A 20,722-nucleotide genomic window follows, 5' to 3' on the forward strand; every position below is an offset into this window, starting at 1 on the left:
AAATCCCCCATTTAAACAACCGTTGTCCCTTTGTACATGACCACATTAGACCGTTATGACTATCCAGAACTTGTCCTGGAGAACTCGCAGACTGAATACATTTCTGCAACGGACACTGCTTCCGTTTGCGAGCATGATTTAACTGTATATTCCTATCACTGACATAACTTCAAATATGTTTAAACATGACGCCAACCACAGGTACGTCAATCATTGCGTGCGATGACGAGGGTGCCTTGTATAACTTGTGGGTAATCGTAGGCATCGGGAACCCTTGTCACTATCGTAAGATCATCACATTTGGCAAAAGCGCTAAAATTGGAAACCTGCAGAGCATGCTTTCTTTCTTTTGACATTCTCGATGACGAAATACCGGGATAACACGGTCTCCATCCTAAGCATGCCTCTTCGACGGGCCGAATACCATCCGAGAAATTTATTCCGGCCTCTTGAAGTGCGGTTTCAAGTCTGACCAACTCTCTTCGTTGTACTCTGGCTGGATCTTTTGGCAGGTCTTGAGTCCCCATTCAGTCACTCCCAAAAACAGACAGCTCTCAAACATGAACGCCATGTTTCCATCCACAACCTTGACAGGTTTCAGCTCCGCATTGCTAGCCTTCTCGAAAGTGGCAGCGTCGGGACCATGAGACGTCATGACGTTGTGCAAACTGGCTCCGGCTGCTTGGAATCCCTTGCCAGCCTTTGCGTCATACTCTCCACAAACCAGGCCCATGAATTCAGACATGGTGTTGCGGTGGTACCACGGCGGTCTGAACGTGTCTTCTTGGACAAGCCACCTGGGCGGGAAGATGACGAAGTCGGCGATAGCCGTGCCTGGGTGGTCGGAGGGTCCAGTCAAAACTGTGTAGATGGAGGGGTCTGGGTGGTCGAACGAAATGCTTCCAATGACGGAGAAGCGACCAAGGTCGTACTTATAGGGGTAGTCTGCAATTTGTGTTAGAACTATAAGTGAATTGTGCCTACTTGCCCAAGTACAAGTGGATGGGGATTCGATCAGCACAGGCCGTGTGTTCTGTGCCTTTCGGGATGATTAAAAACTCACACCTGTGATTGTCAGCATGGTTTATGCACGTATTAGATGGAAGCAGACGACTTATCACTTACTTTCCATGCCAGCCTACCACATCAAAGGGGGTGTGGTTCTGCTTAGCGATAAACAGCTCGTTATTGTACTTGTTGACGATGGACCACGTAGTGGAGGTATCCTCGTCAAATCTGGCCTGGGGAACTTGGAAATCTCTTGGATTCGCGAGGCAGTTGGATCCGATGGGGCCAAGCTCTGGCAGGATAAAGTTGCCCTGGTACAGCTCAAGGATATAGCCTCGGACGGGGCCTGCCGGCAACGTCACGCGATATTTGATTCCACGAGGGAGGACTGCGATCTCGTTGGGTCGGACCAGAAGATTTCCAAGCTCGGTTTGGATGTCCAGGACGCCGTGCTGACCGACAATCAGCATCTCGCCGTCGGAGGAGGACATGGCCATGTTCGCATCCATGTCGCGGCCAGCGGCGTAAATGTATATTCCCAGGCCGGACTTCATGGCCGGATCACCAGCACCTGCCGCCAGCTTCAAACCGCGAATCCAGTCGACCTCCTTGTCGATGTCGAAGGGGTCCCATCGCAGCTGGTTGGGGATGTGGTTCAGCTTCGCGCCAAAGTTGCCGGTGGTGACCTCGGTGAAGGGTTCAAAGGAGGAGTGAGCAGCGGAGGGGAGGACACGGTAGAGCCATGATTGAAGATTCTCATTTCTCGGCGCTGTGAAAGCCGTGCCAGACAACTTCTCTGCATAAAGGCCAAATGGTGCCTTCTGAGGCGAGTTGGCGCCGATGGGGAGCGCCCCCTCTATGGCTTCCGATCTGTGCACCTTGTTCAACGGCTATCCTTCAATGCCAGGAGGATCGACATACTCATGGAATGAACCGAATCCATTGAGATACTTGTATTTCTCAGGTGTTTCAAACTTTGTTACAGGCATCTTGTCAGATTGTGTTGACGCTGGTGAAATAAGAGTATCGTCAGTGCGGGGACTGAGTGGCGGGGATATCACAACACCAATGCTTGGATCAGTCCGGAGCGGGCATATTTCCATTCCTTATCTACAGTCTTTATTCCCCCGAGAACGCTTACCAACAGCTGCCGTTCTTTACAGCCGTCGACAGAATGATCCGACGGAAATGCATTCCGGGGCGTCGCACATGACGGCTCGAAACGGTGGAAATTCGGAATGCGGAATTTTTGCCTACTGGTCGGAATAAATGCCGGCGATTCGGCAGTTAACGCGGAGGAGTTGGCTGGCCTGGAATAAACCATGGCTATTTCAGCAGCCTGTTTCGGGCAATTATTCCATGGATTTGTGTATTAAACGCTCAGCCTACAAGTTGCCCACCATCTCGATCGCTACGGTAAATAGCCTCATGATCTTGGTTACGCATCATCACACATACTAGACGTTTCCGCTTTCGCAACCAGATCCCAAGATGAAGTCGTGGCTTCCCATCCCGCCGGGGTCTCATTTCTCCCTGGCCAACATCCCATTCGGTATTATCTCCACGGCGGCCATCTCCGCACGCCGGCCGGCCATCGCCATCGGCACCCATGTGCTTGACATCTCCGCCTTCGCCAAGGAAGGTGGCTTCACAAAGCTGAAGGACTTCCCCGGCGACAAGCTTGGAGTCTTTTCTGAGCCGACCCTTAACTCATTTGCCGCCCTCGGGCGGCCCGTCCACCGGCTTGTTCGCGAGTATATCCGTGACATCTTCCGGGACGACACCCCCTACCCTGAGGCTTTGAAGACCAACGAGGCTCTGAAGAAGTCGGCGTTGCTACCACTGTCCGAGGTTGAGACTCATCTCCCTCTGTCGATTGGAGACTATACCGATTTCTTCGCTGGCCGCAACCATGCTCACAACGTTGGAACCCTGTTCCGGGGTGCTGCCAACGCTCTGCAGCCCAATTACAACCATCTGCCCGTGGCTTATCACGGCCGTGCCAGCTCGGTAGTAGTCTCCGGCACGCCGCTCCACCGTCCGGTTGGCCAGGTTCTACCTGCTCCGGGAGCCCAGACCCCCGTCTTTAAGGCCTCTGGCAGGATAGACATTGAGCTTGAGATTGGCACATTTATCTGCAAGGGCAACGCCCTCGGCCACCCTATCCCGCTTAACCAGGCAGAGGATTACATCTTTGGCTATGTGCTCATGAACGACTGGAGTGCCCGAGATATTCAACAGTGGGAGTATGTTCCTCTGGGGCCCTTTAATGCTAAGAACTTTGGCACCACCATCAGCGCCTGGGTTGTGCTTGCGGACGCCCTTGAGCCGTTCAGGACCCAGGGCCTACCAAACGACACCGAGTTGCAAAGTTATCTCCGCGAAGAGAGGAAGGATAATGTGCTAGACATCAAGCTGGAGGTTACTCTCAGCAGTAAGTGCACCGTCTTGAGCCAATGACAACCAGCGGAAAAACTAACCTCATGACTTAGCCGCCAAGGGTAATTCGCGCACTATTACACGAACCTCTTCTAAGAACCTTCTCTGGTCCTGGCCCCAGATGATTGCCCACCACACCATTTCCGGTTGCAACCTGCGAACTGGTGACCTTCTCGGCAGTGGTACTGTCTCTGGGTTCGAGGAGGGTACCCACGGTAGCATTTTAGAACAGACCAAGGCTGGAAAATTCCCCGTTGAGATTGGTGGTGGGGAAGTGCGCAACTTCCTTGCTGATGGCGATACTGTTGTCATTAAGGGATGGTCTGGTGCCAATGAAGATGAGTTGGTCGGATTCGGAGAATGCTCTGGCCAGATTCTGGCGGCTGTGACTCAGGTATAACTCAAATAGATATGGTATAGAAGGAAAAGAGCACCAGTACAAGCATGCAGCGGCTTCATGCCACGAAATTTGCGGGATTCCTCGTCGTAATCCATAGCAAGACTATGTGCCAAGGGTTTGCAGTTTACATGGCGGGGCAGCCCCATGAGCGGATAAAGCCAATGGGCGATCTTCCTCCGACAAACGGTGGTTGTACACAAAAACAACCCAAAAAGCTGTTAAGATATTCATCTCGTATATATATGGCATGATACACGAGTGATAAGGGAGTTGCAGTTGATTTTCGAGACGCGATGGGATTAGGTGAACAAAATCCGAAGTGATATGTAACTTTTTTTTAATTGTGCTATGCTTCTGGATCTACCACCATGGAATTTCTCGACTACAGTCGATCACGTTAGCTACATAATGATCCCTTACTCCCCTCCCCAATTCATATCCCGTCGCTCTCTTCCGCCATATTTTGGTTACTCGGTCACATCCAAAGCCTTCTTCAAGCTCTTGAGATCTCGGGGCACAAACTTGGCCCTGTAACGCTTGGGCAATGCCACCAGACTAGTCGGATCGGCATTGCCGTCAACCGGGTGAACGTTGACATTGTCGTGCTTCTCGACGCGGAAGCTGTTCAGTAGCCTCATGTAGATGAGGTACAGCTCTCGGTTTGCCAACAAGGATCCAGCACACATGCGGTAGCCGACGCCGTAGGTGAACAGCGGGGCATCGGGCTGCTCAAACCAGCGCTCGGGGCGGAAGTTCTCGGGGTCCGACCAAACAGCAGGGTCTTTCTAAGTGTTAGCATTGTCAAGTAATGGAACTGTATTGATTACTGACCCATGTTACAGGCCCAGGCGTTCAAAAATACAACACTGCCCTTGGGAATAGTGATGCCCTCGTGGACGACGTCCTTAATGGAAGCGCGGGGCAGAGCAAGTCGGAGCACAGTGAAGTATCGCAGGGACTCCTTCACCAAAGCGACAATGTATTGGCACTTCTGGTCATCATCGACATCGCACATAGGCTGGGTAACATCATAAAACTTGCGAATCTCAGTCTCGGCCTTGTCCTGGATCTCGGGGTGTTGAGAGAGGTAGGCAATGAACCAGGCAACTTGGGTAGTAACGGTGTCAAGACCGCCAGACAACATAGTCAGACTGATAGATGTGAGTTCGTCCTTGTTCAGTTTGGCCTCCTTGTCCATAATGACATTTGCCTGGATACAAGGGCTATAAGTGCCATTTGCGATGCGCTCATCGAGACCGTCGTTGAGGGAGGTGAGATACTTGTCGCGTCTGCCTCGCATTTCACGAGCCTTGGAGGAATGGAAGTTGATAGGGTTGATTCGGAGAAGGGGAATGTAATCCTGGAGGTTGCCGGTAGTGGATCGGAACTTGCTAATTTCCTCCTCGACGTGGGTGATTTCCTCAAAGAGGTTGTCCTTCTGACTCTTCAAGCGAGTGCCCCAGTTGAGAGTGAGAGCTAGCGACAAAGAGAGGCGCTGGATCATGGGCATGGGGTCAACAGGGACGCGGCCACCATCGCCGTAGGTGTAGAGCTCCTTGACGAAATCCCTAGTCTCGACCTCAAGGTGGGGAACATAGGTAGCCACAGATGGCCTGTTGAGGGCCGAGGCAGCACCCTTGCGGCGGCGCTTCAGCGAGTCACTGTAGGGAGACGTGCCGATAGTTGTTCCAGCAGTGTCGGAGAGAATCTAGTCGACGGATTAACACGCGAGTGATTGGGATGAGCACAACGAGAAGCATACCTTGTGGAATGTATAGAACTCGGGCCTTGAGCTAAAGGCCTGGGCATGCTTGCCGAAGATATCTCGTGCAGCGCCAGCAGAGTTGATGACGACGACGGGGACATTACCCAGCTGGATCTGGTAGACCTCGCCAAACTTCTTAGACCACTCTCGGTACTTGTCGGCGGCGTTGACGCGGATGTCCCAAAGATTACCAATGACAGGCAGGCCAGAGGGACCCTTCATGTTGCTGATTCGAGCATTGTTGCGGACGATCTCATTGATGAAGAGGTAGATGATGGGGGCGAGCACTATCGAAACCAGGATCGATTCGCCCGGGCTTTGGCGAACGTAGTCGTTCAGCGACAGCAGAAGGCTTGCGATGGTCATGGCTGCGACACGGGAATGAGCAAGGCTTAGAGCGAGCGAGTCGTGGTCCTCTTGGATGCCGGGAATGATGGAACAGCGTCGTCTACGCTCTTAAGAGGTGAATTTAAGAGGAAGCCGGAGACCAGATTCCCGCTGATATCCCGCTGGTATCCTTCAGAGCTCCACGTGCCAGTCGGAAAATATGCCATTTCAGCGCTCTTCGGCAAATGCCTTGGGACTCGACGTCTCTCCGCGATATAGCGAGAGCAATACCCGATGCCAAACGGGTTAGCGCGTGGCGATCGCTTCAAAATCTCCCCCAAGCGTGGAGGTGGATTTGCGGGGAAGTCGGAATCTGCGGAAACTACCGCTCGGAAACTCGGCGCAATACCGAGACAACCCATTACTAACTCCTCGCCCTGACTGGCACCGCGTCTTAAACCTAGGCGGAACCCCTGCGCGCTGCCCTCTGCTCCTCGGAAGCTCGTTTTCGTCTCTGAGACTGCAATTCCGTCAGCCAAGTTACTTACAGCCATGGACGACAACTCGTCCACCGCCGAGCAGCCCAGAGAGACCACTCCCAGCAGTGTGGCCACTCGAAAACGCCCTGGCCCGGACGGCTTCCGCAGAGGGAAGCGTGGCAAGTACACCTCCGTCGCATGGTACGATGACGGCCGCCTCCCCCCGCGTCAGGCCAAGATGCTCACATATCATACAGCGATGAATGCAAGAAGCGGAAGCTGAAGTGCATCCCCGTCGACGATTCAAGCTGCCAGCGTTGCATCGACGGGGGGTTGATCTGTGTCTATGCCCACGGTTCGTCGCACGCCAAGGAGAAGAACGAAAGGTAACATAGACATCGCTCTCTTCTTGTTTTATTTTATTCAATGATGCTGACGCGTCTCCGAGAACTGGTAGTCAGCAACTTCAAGTCTTGAGTGATGAAGTCATCCAGCTTCGCCAACAGGTATCTGACCTGGCTGGAGCCATGACCTTTGTAAGGGAATTGAAGGACCGCCCACGCAGCACTCGCCTTGATCCCTCGCCCGCCCAGGATGCCAGCACTATTGTGCCGTCGCCGGCCAGTTCTTCTCAAAGAGAAGGTATCCCGAAGGAGCCTCAGTTTGTTGGGCCGACAAGGTCCGCCTTTGGCTTCATGATCGGTGAGCGGTCGTTGACCCGTATGGGCATCCCGACTTATGAGACTCTACCTGCCAGTGGCGCCCAGTCGCCGGCGAATCTACCTCGAGAGTTAGACGCGGACCCTCGTGACTATTGGCATCATTGCACCGCCCAGGAGATCGTCAGGCTCCTTACTGTCTTCCAGGAGGAAGTCGAGTCTGTTTACCCGTTTATCAACATTGGGGACCAAGCCTCCCGAGCAGATGACATCCTGCGGGCCATACGAAGCACCGAACCAGGAGGTCAGAGAATATACGACATTTCAGACCTGGAAGTGTCCTCAAAAGATATCGATATTGTCAAGGTTGCCATGGCCACTGCCATTGTCCTTGAGACTCATGGCAAGAAGGAGACGAGCACCATGATAGTGCAGTCTGTTGAAAACAACGTTTCTATGATATCGCGCCCCGAGGTTGATATAAAAGAAGTCCAACTCATTACAATGCTGGTAACTAACCTCCATACACCAATTTCTTCTCTGGGATGGCTTGCTAATATCTTCTCAAGAGTATTTATTACTTTCACTGCGACGAAGAACTTCTCGCCTGGCGCACCATCGGCGTTGCCGCACGAGAAGCTCTTGAGATGGGTCTCCATCGGAAGAAAAGTCTATTCGATAATTTCAAGGATCTTGAATCACGTCGCCTTGCTACGAGGGTCTTTTGGTGTGTTTACGTACTCGATCGCCGTTGGAGCTTTGGCACCAGTCTCTCTTTCGCACTAGTAGATCGCGATATTGACCCTGAACTACCAGAACCAGTCAGTCACTAGCAGTTCTATCAGATTTTACAATAGCTAACCAGATTGTGTCTAGGATGAGCAGTTTGCCTATCTCAAATGCATGGTTGGCTACGGCCGCGTCTGTTCCAAACTCTGGGACGCCATTCCGCCTTTTGGGTCACATTCGCAGTTAATCCCTGAAGATACCGTCATCTCTCTGGATCTAAGTACTCAAGCCTGGTTGCAGTCAATCCCTCCGGACCTCCAGTTACGCCATCCTCGCCTTGGACTCGCACCACGCTCTCAACCACGTATCATGCACCGGCTACGCGCTCTCCTATACCTACGTGGAAACCATACTAGAATTTTCATTTACCGACATCACCTTCTCAGCGCTGCCAGTATTGCCGCAAACCTGCGCAGTGCTTGGTTGGTCGTCGACATTGCCCAGGATAGCATACAGGTTTTGGTGCACCTCAACTCAACCACCGACATTTACTCTCGCCAACAAAACGTATTCAATTACTTCCTCCTCAGTGCCTTGGCCATCATCTTTTTAGCCGTGTGTCACGCGCCAGATGTCTTCACTGGGCCTTGCAGGAAAAGCTTCCTCGACGCTGTGGAGCTCGTCCGGGGCTTCTCGCGAAATAGCATTGTCAGCCGAAGATTATGGAATAGCATTCGTGGTCTGCTTCCGCGGTTAAAGAATCTCGGTCTCCAGGGTTCTGAAGAGAGAGATCAGGCCGACATGCCGGTAGAGGGCGACAGCCCAGCCGTCACAATCAACTCGCCTCGAATGGGAGGTTTGGGTAGCAGAGAGCTGCGTGAACACACACATCATTTAGACGGGCACGATGACCTTGACGTGAGTGACATTCACACAGATAGCGGCATCGTTCCCGACTTGGACCTCAGTGGCTCGATTCCGGACATGTATCAAATGAGGAATGATCTCCTGTCTTTGTTTGATGCATTTGGGAACGGACAGATTCTCCCAGAAGGATTTGGCGCTCAGTTTTACGGACCAGATGACGGAGACTCGATGAACGGGATGGGGGGAGAAATTTCAAGACGATTCCAGGGACTCATTTAGATAGATTAGCCATCAACTTGTATCATTATTATAGATACCCAGGACTTGATTGAATTCTATTGCAGAGATACACAAGTATTGTGTTGCTTTTTGGTTGTCTATTTTTTAATCTATCTGAAATCAAACGAGCTCGTTCTCAAAGAAGACCATCATGGCTCCCTGGTGGACACTCTTGGCGAAAGCCTTGAGCTCCCCGTGCGCAGCACACTCGTTATCATAGTAAACCATGTCATCCCCTGACTTGAAGACAGAAATAACAGCAATGGTGAATCCTTGCGCTCGCTGGTCGGGCTTTGCTACGCCAGCAGTGACAGAGACGATATAAGGCTTGCCATCCTGAAGTCGAATAATTAGTCATGACTCTGATTTGCAATATCTATTTAGGAGTCATCTCGAAGACGAACCTTGACGGCCTTTGAAGGCATGCCCTTGTAAATATCGAGCAACTTTTGTTGATCCTCCACGCCGGGGATCTTGAACAAGGTAACGCGGTTGATTTGCTTAGACATGGTGTAGGGTTTATCGAAAGAGGTGAGAGATAAGACAAGGATCTTAGATGAGAATCGAGATATCAGAGACAAGGTAGTATAAATGCGTCACTTAAAAGAGGACGAGGGGGGGTGACGACTGTACTAGATCTAAATAGATCAGTTCTTCGGAAGCGTGGGGTCAAAATTCCGACCCGTCGGAATCTACCCCCGGACTCCGGATAAGAGGTCCACCCGAACTGCCGCTGACCAATGTCCAACAGAATATTGAGGTACGAATTGACTCTTGCGTGTTCCTCGGGTTTAGGTATCCCACAGATCGGCGGGGTTTTCTAATTAAGTCTTCCGATTGGGAGTGGCGTGTGGGCAGAAGTCCGTGTGCGAATATTCCGGCCTTTCGACAAGCGTTGTCACAACCATCAAAAGTCTTCTCCAAGGAATAATTTCAGAGGCTCATCAACGATATCATTACCAACAACGGTCAGAGAATGGCTTTGAGATCTCTAGCTACTCTATGCGCACTCAAAGTCTTCGACTTTCAGACCCTGTGGTTGAATCTAACTGGTTGACAATGTCGGTTTCTGTTGCAAAGTTGAAAGGAGGTCTCTGGTCGCCATCGATGAACTGAATGGCCTTAGGACATTAGTTACAGTAGCCAATAGCACTATACAATCTCTTTAGCTATTTATGGCTAAATTGGTGGAAAGAGAGACTATATGGGCGCGGTGGTCGCGTACTGTTTAGAGCCCATCCCAGATCAGAGCAGCTCGCCATTTATTATCATTTCATTATAAATTCATCAAGACTCATGATCTAAGCCGAGCCTTCCGAATCAAATTCCAGAATGAAGCTGATTACGAACCTATTTCTTAGTCCGTACGGAAATTTCAAGGCTTTCGGGAATTCGGGAAACAAACGAACGGCCCCTCTCTTGCCGAGTCCGAACCCGTCCCCGAGGTTGACCGTGCGATGCGTGAACGCGGCATTCTTTTTGCGTTAAAAAGCAAGATGCCCCATCAATTGTCGGCAGGTTATGCGACCCAATTAGACCTAGGTCTGATCTTGCAGCGGCAGATAGGTCGGCTCTTCCCTATCGTTCGTCTTATCCTCGGAACTCGGGGCCCCCGTGGATACCCGAATGGGTGGCATGCGTGCATATCCACACGTCTTGTAGGCGCACTTTGGAACAGCGGGAACAAGGTTCCAGGAAGATTGTGCTTCCTTTTGATGCCCCGGTCATGCTCCAAGGCTTTGCAATCTCAACATACAGGAGAAGACAAAATAATTACGGCTCGGGCCGAGGTTCTAAGTTCGTCATATGCGTAACATTTTCAACATCCCAAGGGAAAGCCTTCGGGAAGTTATCCGCCAGTATCTAGAAAGCACTCACAGCTCATTAATAGGAATATTCTTGACTCTTTGGCACTCTGCACCCTCTAGTCTACGATCATACGCTCCCCTTTGCCAGAATCTCTTCTCGTAGTCAACCATGTCCCCAGAGCCGGAACAAGCGATGTAAATTTCGAAAATGTGTGGCAGAAGCGAGTAGATCGGTTAAACTGCCAGTTCCATGAAACGGTTGGGCCCTTACCCACTGACATCACTTCAAGTTTCGCTTGATCACCATCTCGATCTTATTATACGGTATGACCAGTCATGGCCTCTCATCGCTGCCAGCCTGCCAATATATGATGAAAGCTGCGGAGTTGCAGAGGCCCAGTTCCGGCCCAGGATATTTCGTCCTTTTAATGCATAGTAAATTAGCACGCTTAAGACAAAGAAAGCCAGTAGAGTCGCAGGCTTCACCGGACATTCCACACTATGCTTTTGCGCCATCCCTACCAGCCTTGTATACAAACATGTCATAATTATACCTTCATTACCTTTCACACGAAATCGTCCTCTACTATGAAGGGCCGTTGACCTTTTTAGAGACGGCATGATTCTAGAATGTATCCACTTATTTTATTTCCTTCCTTCTATATATTCTAGCGGGCTTCTTGATACATATTTCTCCCATCTAGGACTGTTCGTTGCTTCTTCAGATTTCGCCATTAAGCCTTCAATCACACTCAGCACTGTTGTAATCCACGCGTTACTAATTACTGTACATGGATTTGGATTAATCTCAGAAACTGCTCTACTTCTCTTCTTGAAAAATTACAGCTAACTCACCACTTCATTGAGATAGACCTGGTACGAGTTGTCCCACTTGCTTATATATCACTATCGCTTTCCATATATAGACCAGTGCCTGACCACGTTTGAGAAAGACTCCTTCCACTCATAATGACTAAAAAATAATTGCTACAATTTACCGAGAGTTGCAATCAATAGGGTTCGCTTATTTTCTCCAAGACTTGACATGTGTCCAAACCCGAAAACCCAGGGTTGGATATCTCGATTTGCAACGCACCCATCAGAAGTAGGGTCGATGAAAATCTTAGGATTTCTGCCGCCTTCGTGTTATCCAACTGCTAAGCAGTCATTGAAAGGGGCAAAATAATTCGCATGGCAAGAGTCGCCTACGCGGAGTCCTGTGCAACTCCGCTGAGGGCCTCGGAGTAGCAACCTGCCCTCCTCGACCAGGTATTTGCCAGGCAGAGGATGTCAATCGACGCCGCTCAGAACATGCGCTTACATTGCATGTTCCCATCAACATATCCAAAAGCGCAGTCGCGGAATGAAATGGCTCCCGCAGCTCGCCACGGCCTCACCGGCAGACGATCTGCGAACTCCGCTCCGCAAAATCCACCTCCGCCTTTTAGCAACTTAATTCCGAATCCAACGTCCGCCCTCTGGAGCTGTCGAACAGGTATATCATCACCGCTCTGCCAACGTACCAGTAGACATATTATCAAAACATTCACTCACCAACCAAAACCAGAACCAGAACCAAAGCAACACTCACAATGAAGGTTGCTATCGTAGGCGCTACCGGCGAGACCAACCAGTCCATCATTGCGGCCCTGCTTCAGCGCCCAGAGGACTTCGTAAGCCCTATAATCCCCCCTGTCGCTAGTTGGCGGGGACTAACAACAGCCCGATAGGAAATCACCGCCTATGTTCGGCCGGCCTCAATCAATAAGCCAGAGGTTCAAAGCGCCAAAGACCAGGGCGTTGCAATCGTCCCTTTCGACCTTGAATCGCCACAGGAGGAGCTGGTTAAAGCACTCACGGGGCAGGATGTTCTCATCTCCTGCGTCATTCCCTTCACGCCCGATGCGCAAATGGCTCTCGCCGACGCGGCCAAGGTCGCGGGTGTGAAGCGGTTCGTGCCCAGCGCCTTTGGGCCCAGCAGTCCACCAAAGGGTACCATGGCGCTTCGAGATGTCGTAGGCTCCCCCTGCTAGCCCTGAAATGTTGGTTGCGGGTGTTGACACTCTACAGAAAGAAGATGTTCTCAATCACATCAAGAAAATCTACCTACCCTACACCGTCATCGACGTCGGATGGTGGTACCAGAGCACCCTCCCGCGGCTCCCATCCGGCAAGATCGACTACGCGCTTACGTTCCCCATGGCCAACATGTACGGCGACGGTAACTTCCCATCGGCGCTCACCGACTTGAGGGATGTGGGCAAGTACGTGGCTCGCATCATCGCCGACCCACGCACGCTCAACAAGTCTGTCTTCGTGTACAACGAGGTATGGACGCAGGAGCAGATCTTCACGCTACTCGAAAAGGCCAGCGGCGAGAAGATCCCACGCGAGTACCTGTCCAAAGAAGAGATCGAGGCCACGATCGCGGCCGCGAGCAAGAAGTTCTACAACGAGGAGTGGTCACTCCCCAACCTCCTGGGCCTGGTAGTGGTGCAGTATGCCAACTCAGTTTGGCTGCGGGGGGACAACGTTCCCGAGAGCGCCGAGTATCTTGGATACCTGAGCGGCAAGGAACTGTACCCCGATGTCGAGACCATCAAGTTCGAGCAGTATGTTGCAGAGGTTTTGGCCGGCAATGGCAAGGCGACGTACGCCAACCGCACTTTTGACTTCGCGACCAAGGACGGCGAGGACAAGAAGTGAGCAGTAGTCAGTGACCGAGCGAGGGGGTTGGCACCGCTTTCGCCGTTCGTGACTTTGCCGCCGGTCTCGATCAGGTTCTACCGTCTTGGAGTAGATATGATGGCGGCCGATGATATCTCATTGTCCGGTAGAATTTGAGAATCCAGGAGCTAGTAATCTGCTACGAGTAATATTCATTTCCATTAGAGTTAGAGTCATGACTCAAGCACAAAGCAGAACGTGGCATGCAATAAATAGGTCCTAGATAGTCCCTGATAATTGACACATGAGATTCGCCGATTTTACCGCTGATCCCTTAATTCGGTGTACACAAGACCCAATATCCAACCGAACCCTAACGAGGGTGAGAGAAGCAAGAAATAGACACGCCTTACCATCAAATACACTCAGGTTAGAATACCTGAGATGCCCGTCGGCATCAAATATGGAATCAACGCCGAAGAAAGAATACTTGCAATATTCCGTGCCATGTCTGACTTCTTCCCCAAGCAGTAGAGGGCTTTGGTACAGTCCTCACACCGCCTGGCCAAAATCATTATCGTAGGACTTTCCAACGAGGATGGGTCGTGTCGGACTGACTCCTCCACCTCAGTCAGATGAAGGATGGCTGCCTTGGTGAATGCCCGAATTAGGATCATGGTCCAAGGCTCTGTCAAGATCGAACCCTCAACAACGGCAAAGTGGAGATCAGATACATGGGTGCCAGGAATATCACCAGCTCGGGGGCACGTTGAAACCCGGGCGAGGTCGGAGAGGATCGCGGCGCTGTCCTGTCGTAGGTACCTGACCACGTCGACTCTAAGGCGGACCTGTGTAGAGTATTCCATGCCGAGGTTGTTTTCGTCCACCAACTCAATCAGATCGGCAAGGAGGAGAGCGGCGCAGTGGAAATGCGCGACGACGCATACGAACCAGCTCTGGATATGTGTTGGAACTGAGTCGTACTGATGAACGAGATCTCGGAAGAATGCTCCGTAGGTCACATTCCAGTGTTTGTAGACGGCCATGGAATTCGAGATGACCTTCTCAACGGCCTCGCCTCGGTATTTGCTCCGTACCGTATTCTGTAAATACGAGACGTGCCTGAACAATATCACCTTGACTGGTGCTGCTGCCACAACGCCCTTGGTAGCCGTTTCCGTCGAACACGGCCAGCGCAGTACTCCTTCCACATCCTCTCTGACGAAAAGCTCAGCCCACCATCTGGCATCATGGGGGCTATATTCGATGTTAAAGGCGTCATGCTCCGGGCGGTCTGGATACGATGGATATGTCGGATCGTGATGACACTCCTCATCAGAAACGACGACAGGACGGCCGTTCATTGAAGATGAGACAGTATCGAACATGACAGTCATCCAGTAGACGAGGCCAATAGTGCCTCTTTCTTCGTCGCTGAGGGACTCGGCGCTAGTGGCCCTTTCTAGTCCAAGGGAGCTCTTCGACGAGTCAAGCACTCCCGTCTCGCGGGCCTCGTATTGGAACTTGAGAGCATGCATCTTCCGAGCTGCCCGTTCCATAAACACTGGCGGCCCTTCGGCAGCGATAATGTCGCTAATTTGCGATGCAATGGAGCCTTCTCCACCTACGATGGGGCTGTCACCACCGAAACCATTGGGTGGCATGCTGTCCCTTCTGTCAAAGGCGAGATCTTCGTCATCCATTGGCTTCTGGGCCAGTCCCATGATCAAATCCGCACACACCACCCTGAAGCATTCCATATCTGAGCAATCCTGGAGAGCGCGTTTCGCCTGTGCCCAAAATGACTTCTGGAGTGTGCGGTCGAAGTCGGCATTCATATCGTCGGCGAAATCTGTGCTGTCAAGGGATGCTAGACTTTGGGGAAACCTCTCACGTTCGCGCTGGCTACCCTGGGCCCATTGTGTGGCGAAGGCCATGATAGCCAGATGGAGGGCTTTTGACGCGGCCTTGTCCTCCGATCTCGTGAGCTTAATCAACTTGGTTGACTGGGCGACTTTATCGAGCTTGACCACACGGCGGTATATCCTATTGTCTTGCTGCTTCGGTTCGTAATGGTCGAGAACATTCAGTTTCTCAAAGTTGGACGCCAACCAGCTGACCCCATTCGAGGATGGTCGGACGACAGAGTTGGGCCGGTACGGGCATGTCTCTTCGGACAGCCAGCACGACAAGGCGTGTTCCAGAACATCGTGGTAGATGCGCATGAGATTGTCCGAAATCAAACCTTTGTTGGTATTCGTGGCCATGAGGTGGGCTGCGGAGAAGGGCGAAATCGAAGTGCCATAACTTCGGGCCACACTGTCTGAGTAGTGGCGGGCGCTGAGCGACCGGGAGGAGATGTCGCTTTCATACGAGTTGGAGGCTGAGGGAGACGGCTGGAAAGGAAGATCGGGCGCGGAGCGGGTCTGGGTCAATGGCCACCCGTTCTCACCATTATCTTCTTCAGTTGTAGATTGGTGTCGAGTCTGGTGCAGGCCATGCGTAGGCAGATCGGGAGCTGGGGAGAGGTCTAACGGGTGGGGGTGTGACGGGGTTGAATTCGGGTCGAGAGGGCCGAGTATGTTCGGGTGCAGGCCGGTGTCGAAAGCGGAGGTGTTGAAGACACCATTCATGGGCATCGGGTCGAAGGCGGAGTTGGGGAAGCCCGAGAAGTTGGCAAAGCCAGTTTCCATTGGACCCCAGCTTGTCAAGTCGTGAGTCGAGGGCGGCGCCTGAAGCATGTCGAGCAGCGCAGTGGCATTGACGTCGAGGCCGGTGATCGGGAGAGCCGTCTGGGTGGGCGAGGGGCCAGGTTGAGGGCGCGGACGCTGGCGCTTGGCCTTTGCCCGCGCAGGATCGGGGACGCGACGAGCATTGGTGCCGGCTTGAGTTGAAACGTCACCGGGAGGGCCGGTCTGTAGCTGGGCGCGAACCCAATGGAAGGTGCATTGTTTTCTGGTTCGGAGGCAGTAGGAGCATCGTAGGGCGCGGGAGTCTATCTCATCTGCGAGGTTTTTCGGAACCCCGGTTAGTGTCGCTTCCCGGAGCGGCGCGCAGGCAAGGGAACGGCAGGACCCGACATCAGGACAACTCACCGAGATGTTCTTCGGCGAGGGAAACGCCAGATGAAGCGTCAGTGCCGGTGCGGAGCCTTTCCGAGTTGCGCTGGATGTCCCACAGGGAGGGCGCGTCGCATGCCCGCTTGGCCTTGCGGCACTGGTCGCAGGAGCGGTTTTGGCGCCTCATCCTGGCGAAGAGCGATTCGACAGGAGCCTAGCGACTTGCGCAGAGTAGCACAGCAGACTATAGAAGAGAGCAGCAGCAGACAACAACGACCCTTATTAGGTGGGTTGGAGGGGGGAAGACGGCTGTATTTCCCTGTCGGGGAGCGCAGCAGAAGGTGGATAGGCAGAAAGTGGAGGTGGTGACGCGATGGGGAATGAATGAACGGGGATGAGGTGGATGGGATGGGATGGGATGGGGATGGGAAGGGAGATGAGCGAAGATGAGATTTGCGGCCCCTCTCTTTGCGGGTGACAGGGTCGCGACTGGCTTCCTCTTGGACTGGGCTTCTGGGGTTAAGATTCTCCGCTTTTCCGAGGGGGTCTCAGTTCCCCGCACCCCGCTAATCTATTCATGTGCTAGGCCTGTTCAGAAGCATTGCCCCCGGCTGCAGCATGACTCTCGAATTGGGCCATGACACGGCGACCCGGCCCAACAGCGTCAGGGTGTTGAGATGGCCAGCGAGCCAACGACGACGGTTGATCGAGACTGATTCGAGGCGGGTTCCAGACCTCGAAGGGGCTGGACGCCATGTTTCCTGCCTGGAGGATCTGCAGCGCCGGCCGCAATGCGATGCCTGCTGGCGCTGTGGTGGTGCAGGGCGCTGTGGTGGCGATTTGCGGCCGGGGTTGATCGAGGGGGCGGATTCCGGCTCTCAGGATGGCCGCGCCCCTCCTCAACATGCCAGACATGCTTTTCACAGTCAGCACCCAGAGCTACTCCTGGAGTACCTAGCTCAGCTACCTATGTTTGCTCGGATCTGTAGCTGCCGTGTGGGTGGGTTTCTTTGAGCTTGCGTGGTGGGTGTAAGAGGCACACACAAACGGGGAAGCACGGAGCGGAGCGGAGGGGGACATAGGAGGGGCTCCCAACAGGGCTGGAAGTTCCCGGCGAGGGCCGTCACTTTGTTTTTCGAGTCTAACCAAGCCACCGCGGGGCCTCTGGAAAATGGGTGGAACAACCTACGGCAGGCAGAAGAAAAAGGGGCAAGGCGGCATTCTCAGCATGCGTCTTGGTAGCGCTGATGTGTGGCCCCAGCGGCGACTATGGAAACTAGCAGCGGGTTATTGCAAAACACAGCACAGACGCATTTTCGAGACAGCAGCATTTCAGAGCGAGGGAGCTCCTCTCTGTGTGATGTATGTGAGAGAGTGTGTGTGCGCGTACGGATCCAGCGGACTTGAGTTGCAGCACTGCGGGCGGAGTGGAACACGCGACTCACGACAGACACGGAAAAAAGGGGCTAAAACACTTGGAGTACGGGGTATGCACGCCCAGATCATCCTGATGGCTCGATGCGATTCCCTCTTCTGGTTCTTCATCCCACCTGACCGAGTAACCCTGCCTTGCCTTTTTGTGCGCTGCGTTCGCTGCAACCCCTCGCTGCCGGTCCCCAAGAAACGGGGGCTGGGGATGCGTCTCCCTGCTTCCGCGCCCAATCACACAGCGCCAAATGCCACTATCAACCCCTACCCACAGCAGCCCACTGGAGTCCACTGGAACCCACCGTGGCCCGCAGCAAGCCCCTAGAAATGATTGCCCTAGCACCCACCTCCCTTGTGCCAACCGTGTACGCACAGCACAAGCCTGCAAAGGCCGCAACCTCTAGGACCCGACCGTAGTGGACCATGCTGCATGAGCCGCTATTTTCATCTCCTCCATTGTTGCTCAGATCTGAGATGCAACTCTTATCACGCCGACAAGCAGCCTATCTGCGGGCCCAGCTCCCGTTCATGAACTCGGTTTCTAGCCAATTCCAGGATCCATAATTCCAACTGCGAGATCTGATCGATGAACGGCACCTCTAGACCCACGTGTTCACGCTCGCCCTGTCGCATCGCATCGTCGCAGCCCTGCGCTTTCTGCTTTTTGACAGCTCCGTCGTGACCCCTCGCCTATCGCCAATCGACAAGGGTGTTCCGGAGATGATCTCAACCACGTCGAATTTTGCCGTGCTTGTATCGCCATTGTGAATCTCTGCTGTATCTTATAGATTCTCAGAAAGAACTCCTTCGCCATGCTCATGTCTGAGTCCATAACTGCTGGAAGTCTGTGCTGCTACATTGTGGACATGTCTGCGGCGTCCAACCACAGCAAATCTTGACCTGCTCCAACACTCACCGTCTGAGCACCCCCTCATTAAGGGCGCAACTGACACCTGCCTGGGGAAGGATACCCTTGTATTAGCAGCAACATCGTGTGTTGCACAGCGGAGTTCCATGCTAACCCTAGCCCAGGAACCGACCTCTAGCACCGGCCAAGCCCTGCTATTAGCTGCGGCTTCAGTGGGGACCAGCTCTTTTGATAGATCTAAATTAAGAGATGCTAAGTTTTAGGAAACTTATATTGGTCTCGGCAGCCTTCCTTGCCTTTGGAGAGTTGTGGTCACATTAGCTCTCCATATTTCTCGAGGAAGAAGGGATGAACGGAAAGCCAGGACAATATAGACATGGCTCATTGCGTCCCTGAAACGAATGACAACTCCGAGGCTTAACAATTATCTGTTATTTTAAACATTTGCATTGACTGTGTCAAGATAAGCTTCAAAAATGTCTTGGTGGATAGCCTCTCGGACGAACGGCAACTACACAGCGACGCTCCGGCCTCAAGCCTAACATTTTGTGGCCCAGCCCATGTACCCCGGAGATTCACACAAAATATGTTACAAAAAGAACTTCTAATTCTCTCAATTGTATAGAGATCATCGGTGAATGAGGCAAAATGCTGCGTTGTTACCAGCCGTGGAGCAACAGGTGTTGTCGTCGTGGGATCCACCCCCCACCATGAGTACGGATGCGGGGAAACTCCGGGGTGCAGGTGTTGCATTCCATGATCTGACATGTCCATAATAGTTTATGAAGATGTGACATATCTTGGGACGTATTTCATGAGTGTTGACTCTGGGATACACGAGCGTGTCTAATCCCACGTCGTGTGCTTCAAAGACAGCAACCTCGACTTGTTACTTTGCGCTTTTTCTTATTTTAGCTATATATTAAGTAATAGGTAAGTTGAACTGTCTTTCCTCGTCTAAGTATAATAACTCAGAAGTTTCTGGATGACGCCAAAGTTTCGGGGTTTAAAGTGCCCATCGATTAAGCGTCAACATTGTGACTCAAGAAGAATAGAAAGACTGTATTCAAGAACCAAGGGATTGGTCAGGCAATCAGGGCAGAAGAAGTGGTTCAGTAATAACAACAAGGTAGATTGTGCATATATGTGGGCCAGCATCCAGAACAATCCATGTGCATGCGTGGCCGTCTCCCAACAGAACTGCCCACACCGCAACCTCATCGCCGATGAGACCTGCGGTGATCTACGTACTCCATCGGCGTCCCGAGCGCCATTGTGACAGAAACAGAATCGTAGCATTCTGAAAACTCGTAGAAGCTACAGTTCATTACGCCCGCTACACCTGACCTCACACTCCCTTCCTATCCCGTCAGCTTCCGAGACTTCAAGGCGTCACCATAGCTAAGCGAGGGCCGGCACTTGCTCAAAAGGGAACTTAATGTTACAAAAAGCAAAGAAAGTCCAGCTGCGCAATGTGGTTGTAGCTCTCTAGCCTCGCCGATCCTGTGGCTATGTTGACGCTCAGTCCCAGTCAAGGCTGCGGGGAAGTGAAGTCCCAGATCCCAGTTACCGAAGACCAGTCCGTGAATTGCACTGTGAAGTGCATGTACCGTTTGTACGAGACGGTTCGTACTAGCTGCACACATAGGTAGTGTCTTCGGACCTCTCGGCCTCTGATACAGCCTAAAGTCGAATGTAGTCTTTCGTGATCCGCCAGTAGCGCTGGGCGATTTCCTCTTTGGTCTGGGTGCTTTCGCATCTCGTTCGCCCTGCCGTGGAGCTTCATTCCATGATCGACAGTTTTGCTGACGTGGAAAACGCGGGGGTAGCATCTGGCCAGATTCTGTTTCTCAACCCCGGACAGCCACCGGGTTGTTCCTGGTACGCAGAAGTTGCAGGCTAGTTGAGGCGGGGTGAGACCGAAACATTCGAAGAAGCAA

The 20,722-nt window shown here is 52.5% G+C and overlaps 7 protein-coding genes across 7 annotated transcripts; 3 read left to right on the plus strand and 4 right to left on the minus strand.

Annotated features, from left to right (window-relative positions):
- Positions 1–163: 163 nt before the first annotated feature.
- BGZ61DRAFT_456743 (Homogentisate 1,2-dioxygenase) lies at positions 164–2,224 on the minus strand. Its single transcript, XM_046246560.1, has 4 exons — positions 2,150–2,224; positions 1,930–2,017; positions 1,124–1,878; positions 164–945 (listed from the first exon to the last, which is right to left on the minus strand). Exons 2-4 carry the CDS (start codon positions 1,995–1,997, stop codon positions 437–439), a joined length of 1,332 nt encoding a protein of 443 aa, XP_046100570.1. The 5' UTR covers positions 1,998–2,017; positions 2,150–2,224; the 3' UTR covers positions 164–436.
- A 56-nt stretch (positions 2,225–2,280) lies between these two features.
- On the plus strand, positions 2,281–3,881 carry BGZ61DRAFT_395872 (uncharacterized protein). The gene is made up of 2 exons (XM_046242943.1): positions 2,281–3,442; positions 3,501–3,881. Exons 1-2 carry the CDS (start codon positions 2,500–2,502, stop codon positions 3,845–3,847), a joined length of 1,290 nt encoding a protein of 429 aa, XP_046100571.1. The 5' UTR covers positions 2,281–2,499; the 3' UTR covers positions 3,848–3,881.
- Positions 3,882–4,314: 433 nt separating this feature from the next.
- Positions 4,315–5,978, minus strand: BGZ61DRAFT_359496 (cytochrome P450; the record flags this gene model as incomplete). Its single annotated transcript, XM_046241084.1, has 3 exons — positions 4,315–4,628; positions 4,679–5,555; positions 5,610–5,978. The coding sequence occupies 3 exons, from the start codon at positions 5,976–5,978 to the stop codon at positions 4,315–4,317; spliced, it is 1,560 nt and encodes a 519-aa protein (XP_046100572.1).
- Positions 5,979–6,411: 433 nt separating this feature from the next.
- On the plus strand, positions 6,412–9,017 carry BGZ61DRAFT_456746 (putative fungal-specific transcription factor). The gene is made up of 5 exons (XM_046246561.1): positions 6,412–6,619; positions 6,676–6,804; positions 6,876–7,587; positions 7,647–7,898; positions 7,954–9,017. Exons 1-5 carry the CDS (start codon positions 6,492–6,494, stop codon positions 8,950–8,952), a joined length of 2,220 nt encoding a protein of 739 aa, XP_046100573.1. The 5' UTR covers positions 6,412–6,491; the 3' UTR covers positions 8,953–9,017.
- Positions 9,018–9,033: 16 nt separating this feature from the next.
- On the minus strand, positions 9,034–9,588 carry BGZ61DRAFT_395879 (uncharacterized protein). The gene is made up of 2 exons (XM_046242944.1): positions 9,357–9,588; positions 9,034–9,288 (listed from the first exon to the last, which is right to left on the minus strand). Exons 1-2 carry the CDS (start codon positions 9,459–9,461, stop codon positions 9,073–9,075), a joined length of 321 nt encoding a protein of 106 aa, XP_046100574.1. The 5' UTR covers positions 9,462–9,588; the 3' UTR covers positions 9,034–9,072.
- Positions 9,589–12,273: 2,685 nt separating this feature from the next.
- BGZ61DRAFT_425721 (uncharacterized protein) lies at positions 12,274–13,633 on the plus strand. Its single transcript, XM_046243659.1, has 3 exons — positions 12,274–12,433; positions 12,491–12,775; positions 12,831–13,633. Exons 1-3 carry the CDS (start codon positions 12,353–12,355, stop codon positions 13,464–13,466), a joined length of 1,002 nt encoding a protein of 333 aa, XP_046100575.1. The 5' UTR covers positions 12,274–12,352; the 3' UTR covers positions 13,467–13,633.
- On the minus strand, positions 13,628–16,922 carry BGZ61DRAFT_520269 (uncharacterized protein). Its single transcript, XM_046252443.1, has 2 exons — positions 16,523–16,922; positions 13,628–16,431 (listed from the first exon to the last, which is right to left on the minus strand). The coding sequence occupies exons 1-2, from the start codon at positions 16,671–16,673 to the stop codon at positions 13,853–13,855; spliced, it is 2,730 nt and encodes a 909-aa protein (XP_046100576.1). The 5' UTR covers positions 16,674–16,922; the 3' UTR covers positions 13,628–13,852.
- Positions 16,923–20,722: the final 3,800 nt, after the last annotated feature.

Source organism: Ilyonectria robusta, assembly GCF_021365365.1.
Source record: "Ilyonectria robusta strain PMI_751 chromosome Unknown BGZ61scaffold_18, whole genome shotgun sequence".
In the NCBI taxonomy this organism is placed as follows: domain Eukaryota; kingdom Fungi; phylum Ascomycota; class Sordariomycetes; order Hypocreales; family Nectriaceae; genus Ilyonectria; species Ilyonectria robusta.

Bases quoted from the DNA above. Each gene is read 5' to 3' on its own strand.
- BGZ61DRAFT_395879 (XM_046242944.1), bottom strand. From the start codon at position 9,461: ATGTCTAAGCAAATCAACCGCGTTACCTTGTTCAAGATCCCCGGCGTG. The intron at 9,289-9,356 runs GTTCGTCTTCGA...ATTCGACTTCAG, and splicing joins TGCCTTCAAAGGCCGTCAAG to GATGGCAAGCCTTATATCGT.
- BGZ61DRAFT_456743 (XM_046246560.1), bottom strand. From the start codon at position 1,997: ATGCCTGTAACAAAGTTTGAAACACCTGAGAAATACAAGTATCTCAAT. The intron at 1,879-1,929 runs GTATGTCGATCC...CAAGGTGCACAG, and splicing joins GGATTCGGTTCATTCCATGA to ATCGGAAGCCATAGAGGGGG. The intron at 946-1,123 runs AAGTGATAAGTC...CACAAATTGCAG, and splicing joins GGTAGGCTGGCATGGAAAGT to ACTACCCCTATAAGTACGAC.
- BGZ61DRAFT_425721 (XM_046243659.1), top strand. From the start codon at position 12,353: ATGAAGGTTGCTATCGTAGGCGCTACCGGCGAGACCAACCAGTCCATC. The intron at 12,434-12,490 runs GTAAGCCCTATA...ACAGCCCGATAG, and splicing joins TTCAGCGCCCAGAGGACTTC to GAAATCACCGCCTATGTTCG. The intron at 12,776-12,830 runs GTAGGCTCCCCC...GACACTCTACAG, and splicing joins CCATGGCGCTTCGAGATGTC to AAAGAAGATGTTCTCAATCA.
- BGZ61DRAFT_395872 (XM_046242943.1), top strand. From the start codon at position 2,500: ATGAAGTCGTGGCTTCCCATCCCGCCGGGGTCTCATTTCTCCCTGGCC. The intron at 3,443-3,500 runs GTAAGTGCACCG...CTCATGACTTAG, and splicing joins GCTGGAGGTTACTCTCAGCA to CCGCCAAGGGTAATTCGCGC.
- BGZ61DRAFT_456746 (XM_046246561.1), top strand. From the start codon at position 6,492: ATGGACGACAACTCGTCCACCGCCGAGCAGCCCAGAGAGACCACTCCC. The intron at 7,588-7,646 runs GTAACTAACCTC...TATCTTCTCAAG, and splicing joins TCCAACTCATTACAATGCTG to AGTATTTATTACTTTCACTG. The intron at 7,899-7,953 runs GTCAGTCACTAG...GATTGTGTCTAG, and splicing joins ACCCTGAACTACCAGAACCA to GATGAGCAGTTTGCCTATCT.
- BGZ61DRAFT_520269 (XM_046252443.1), bottom strand. From the start codon at position 16,673: ATGAGGCGCCAAAACCGCTCCTGCGACCAGTGCCGCAAGGCCAAGCGG. The intron at 16,432-16,522 runs GTGAGTTGTCCT...AAAACCTCGCAG, and splicing joins CCTCGCCGAAGAACATCTCG to ATGAGATAGACTCCCGCGCC.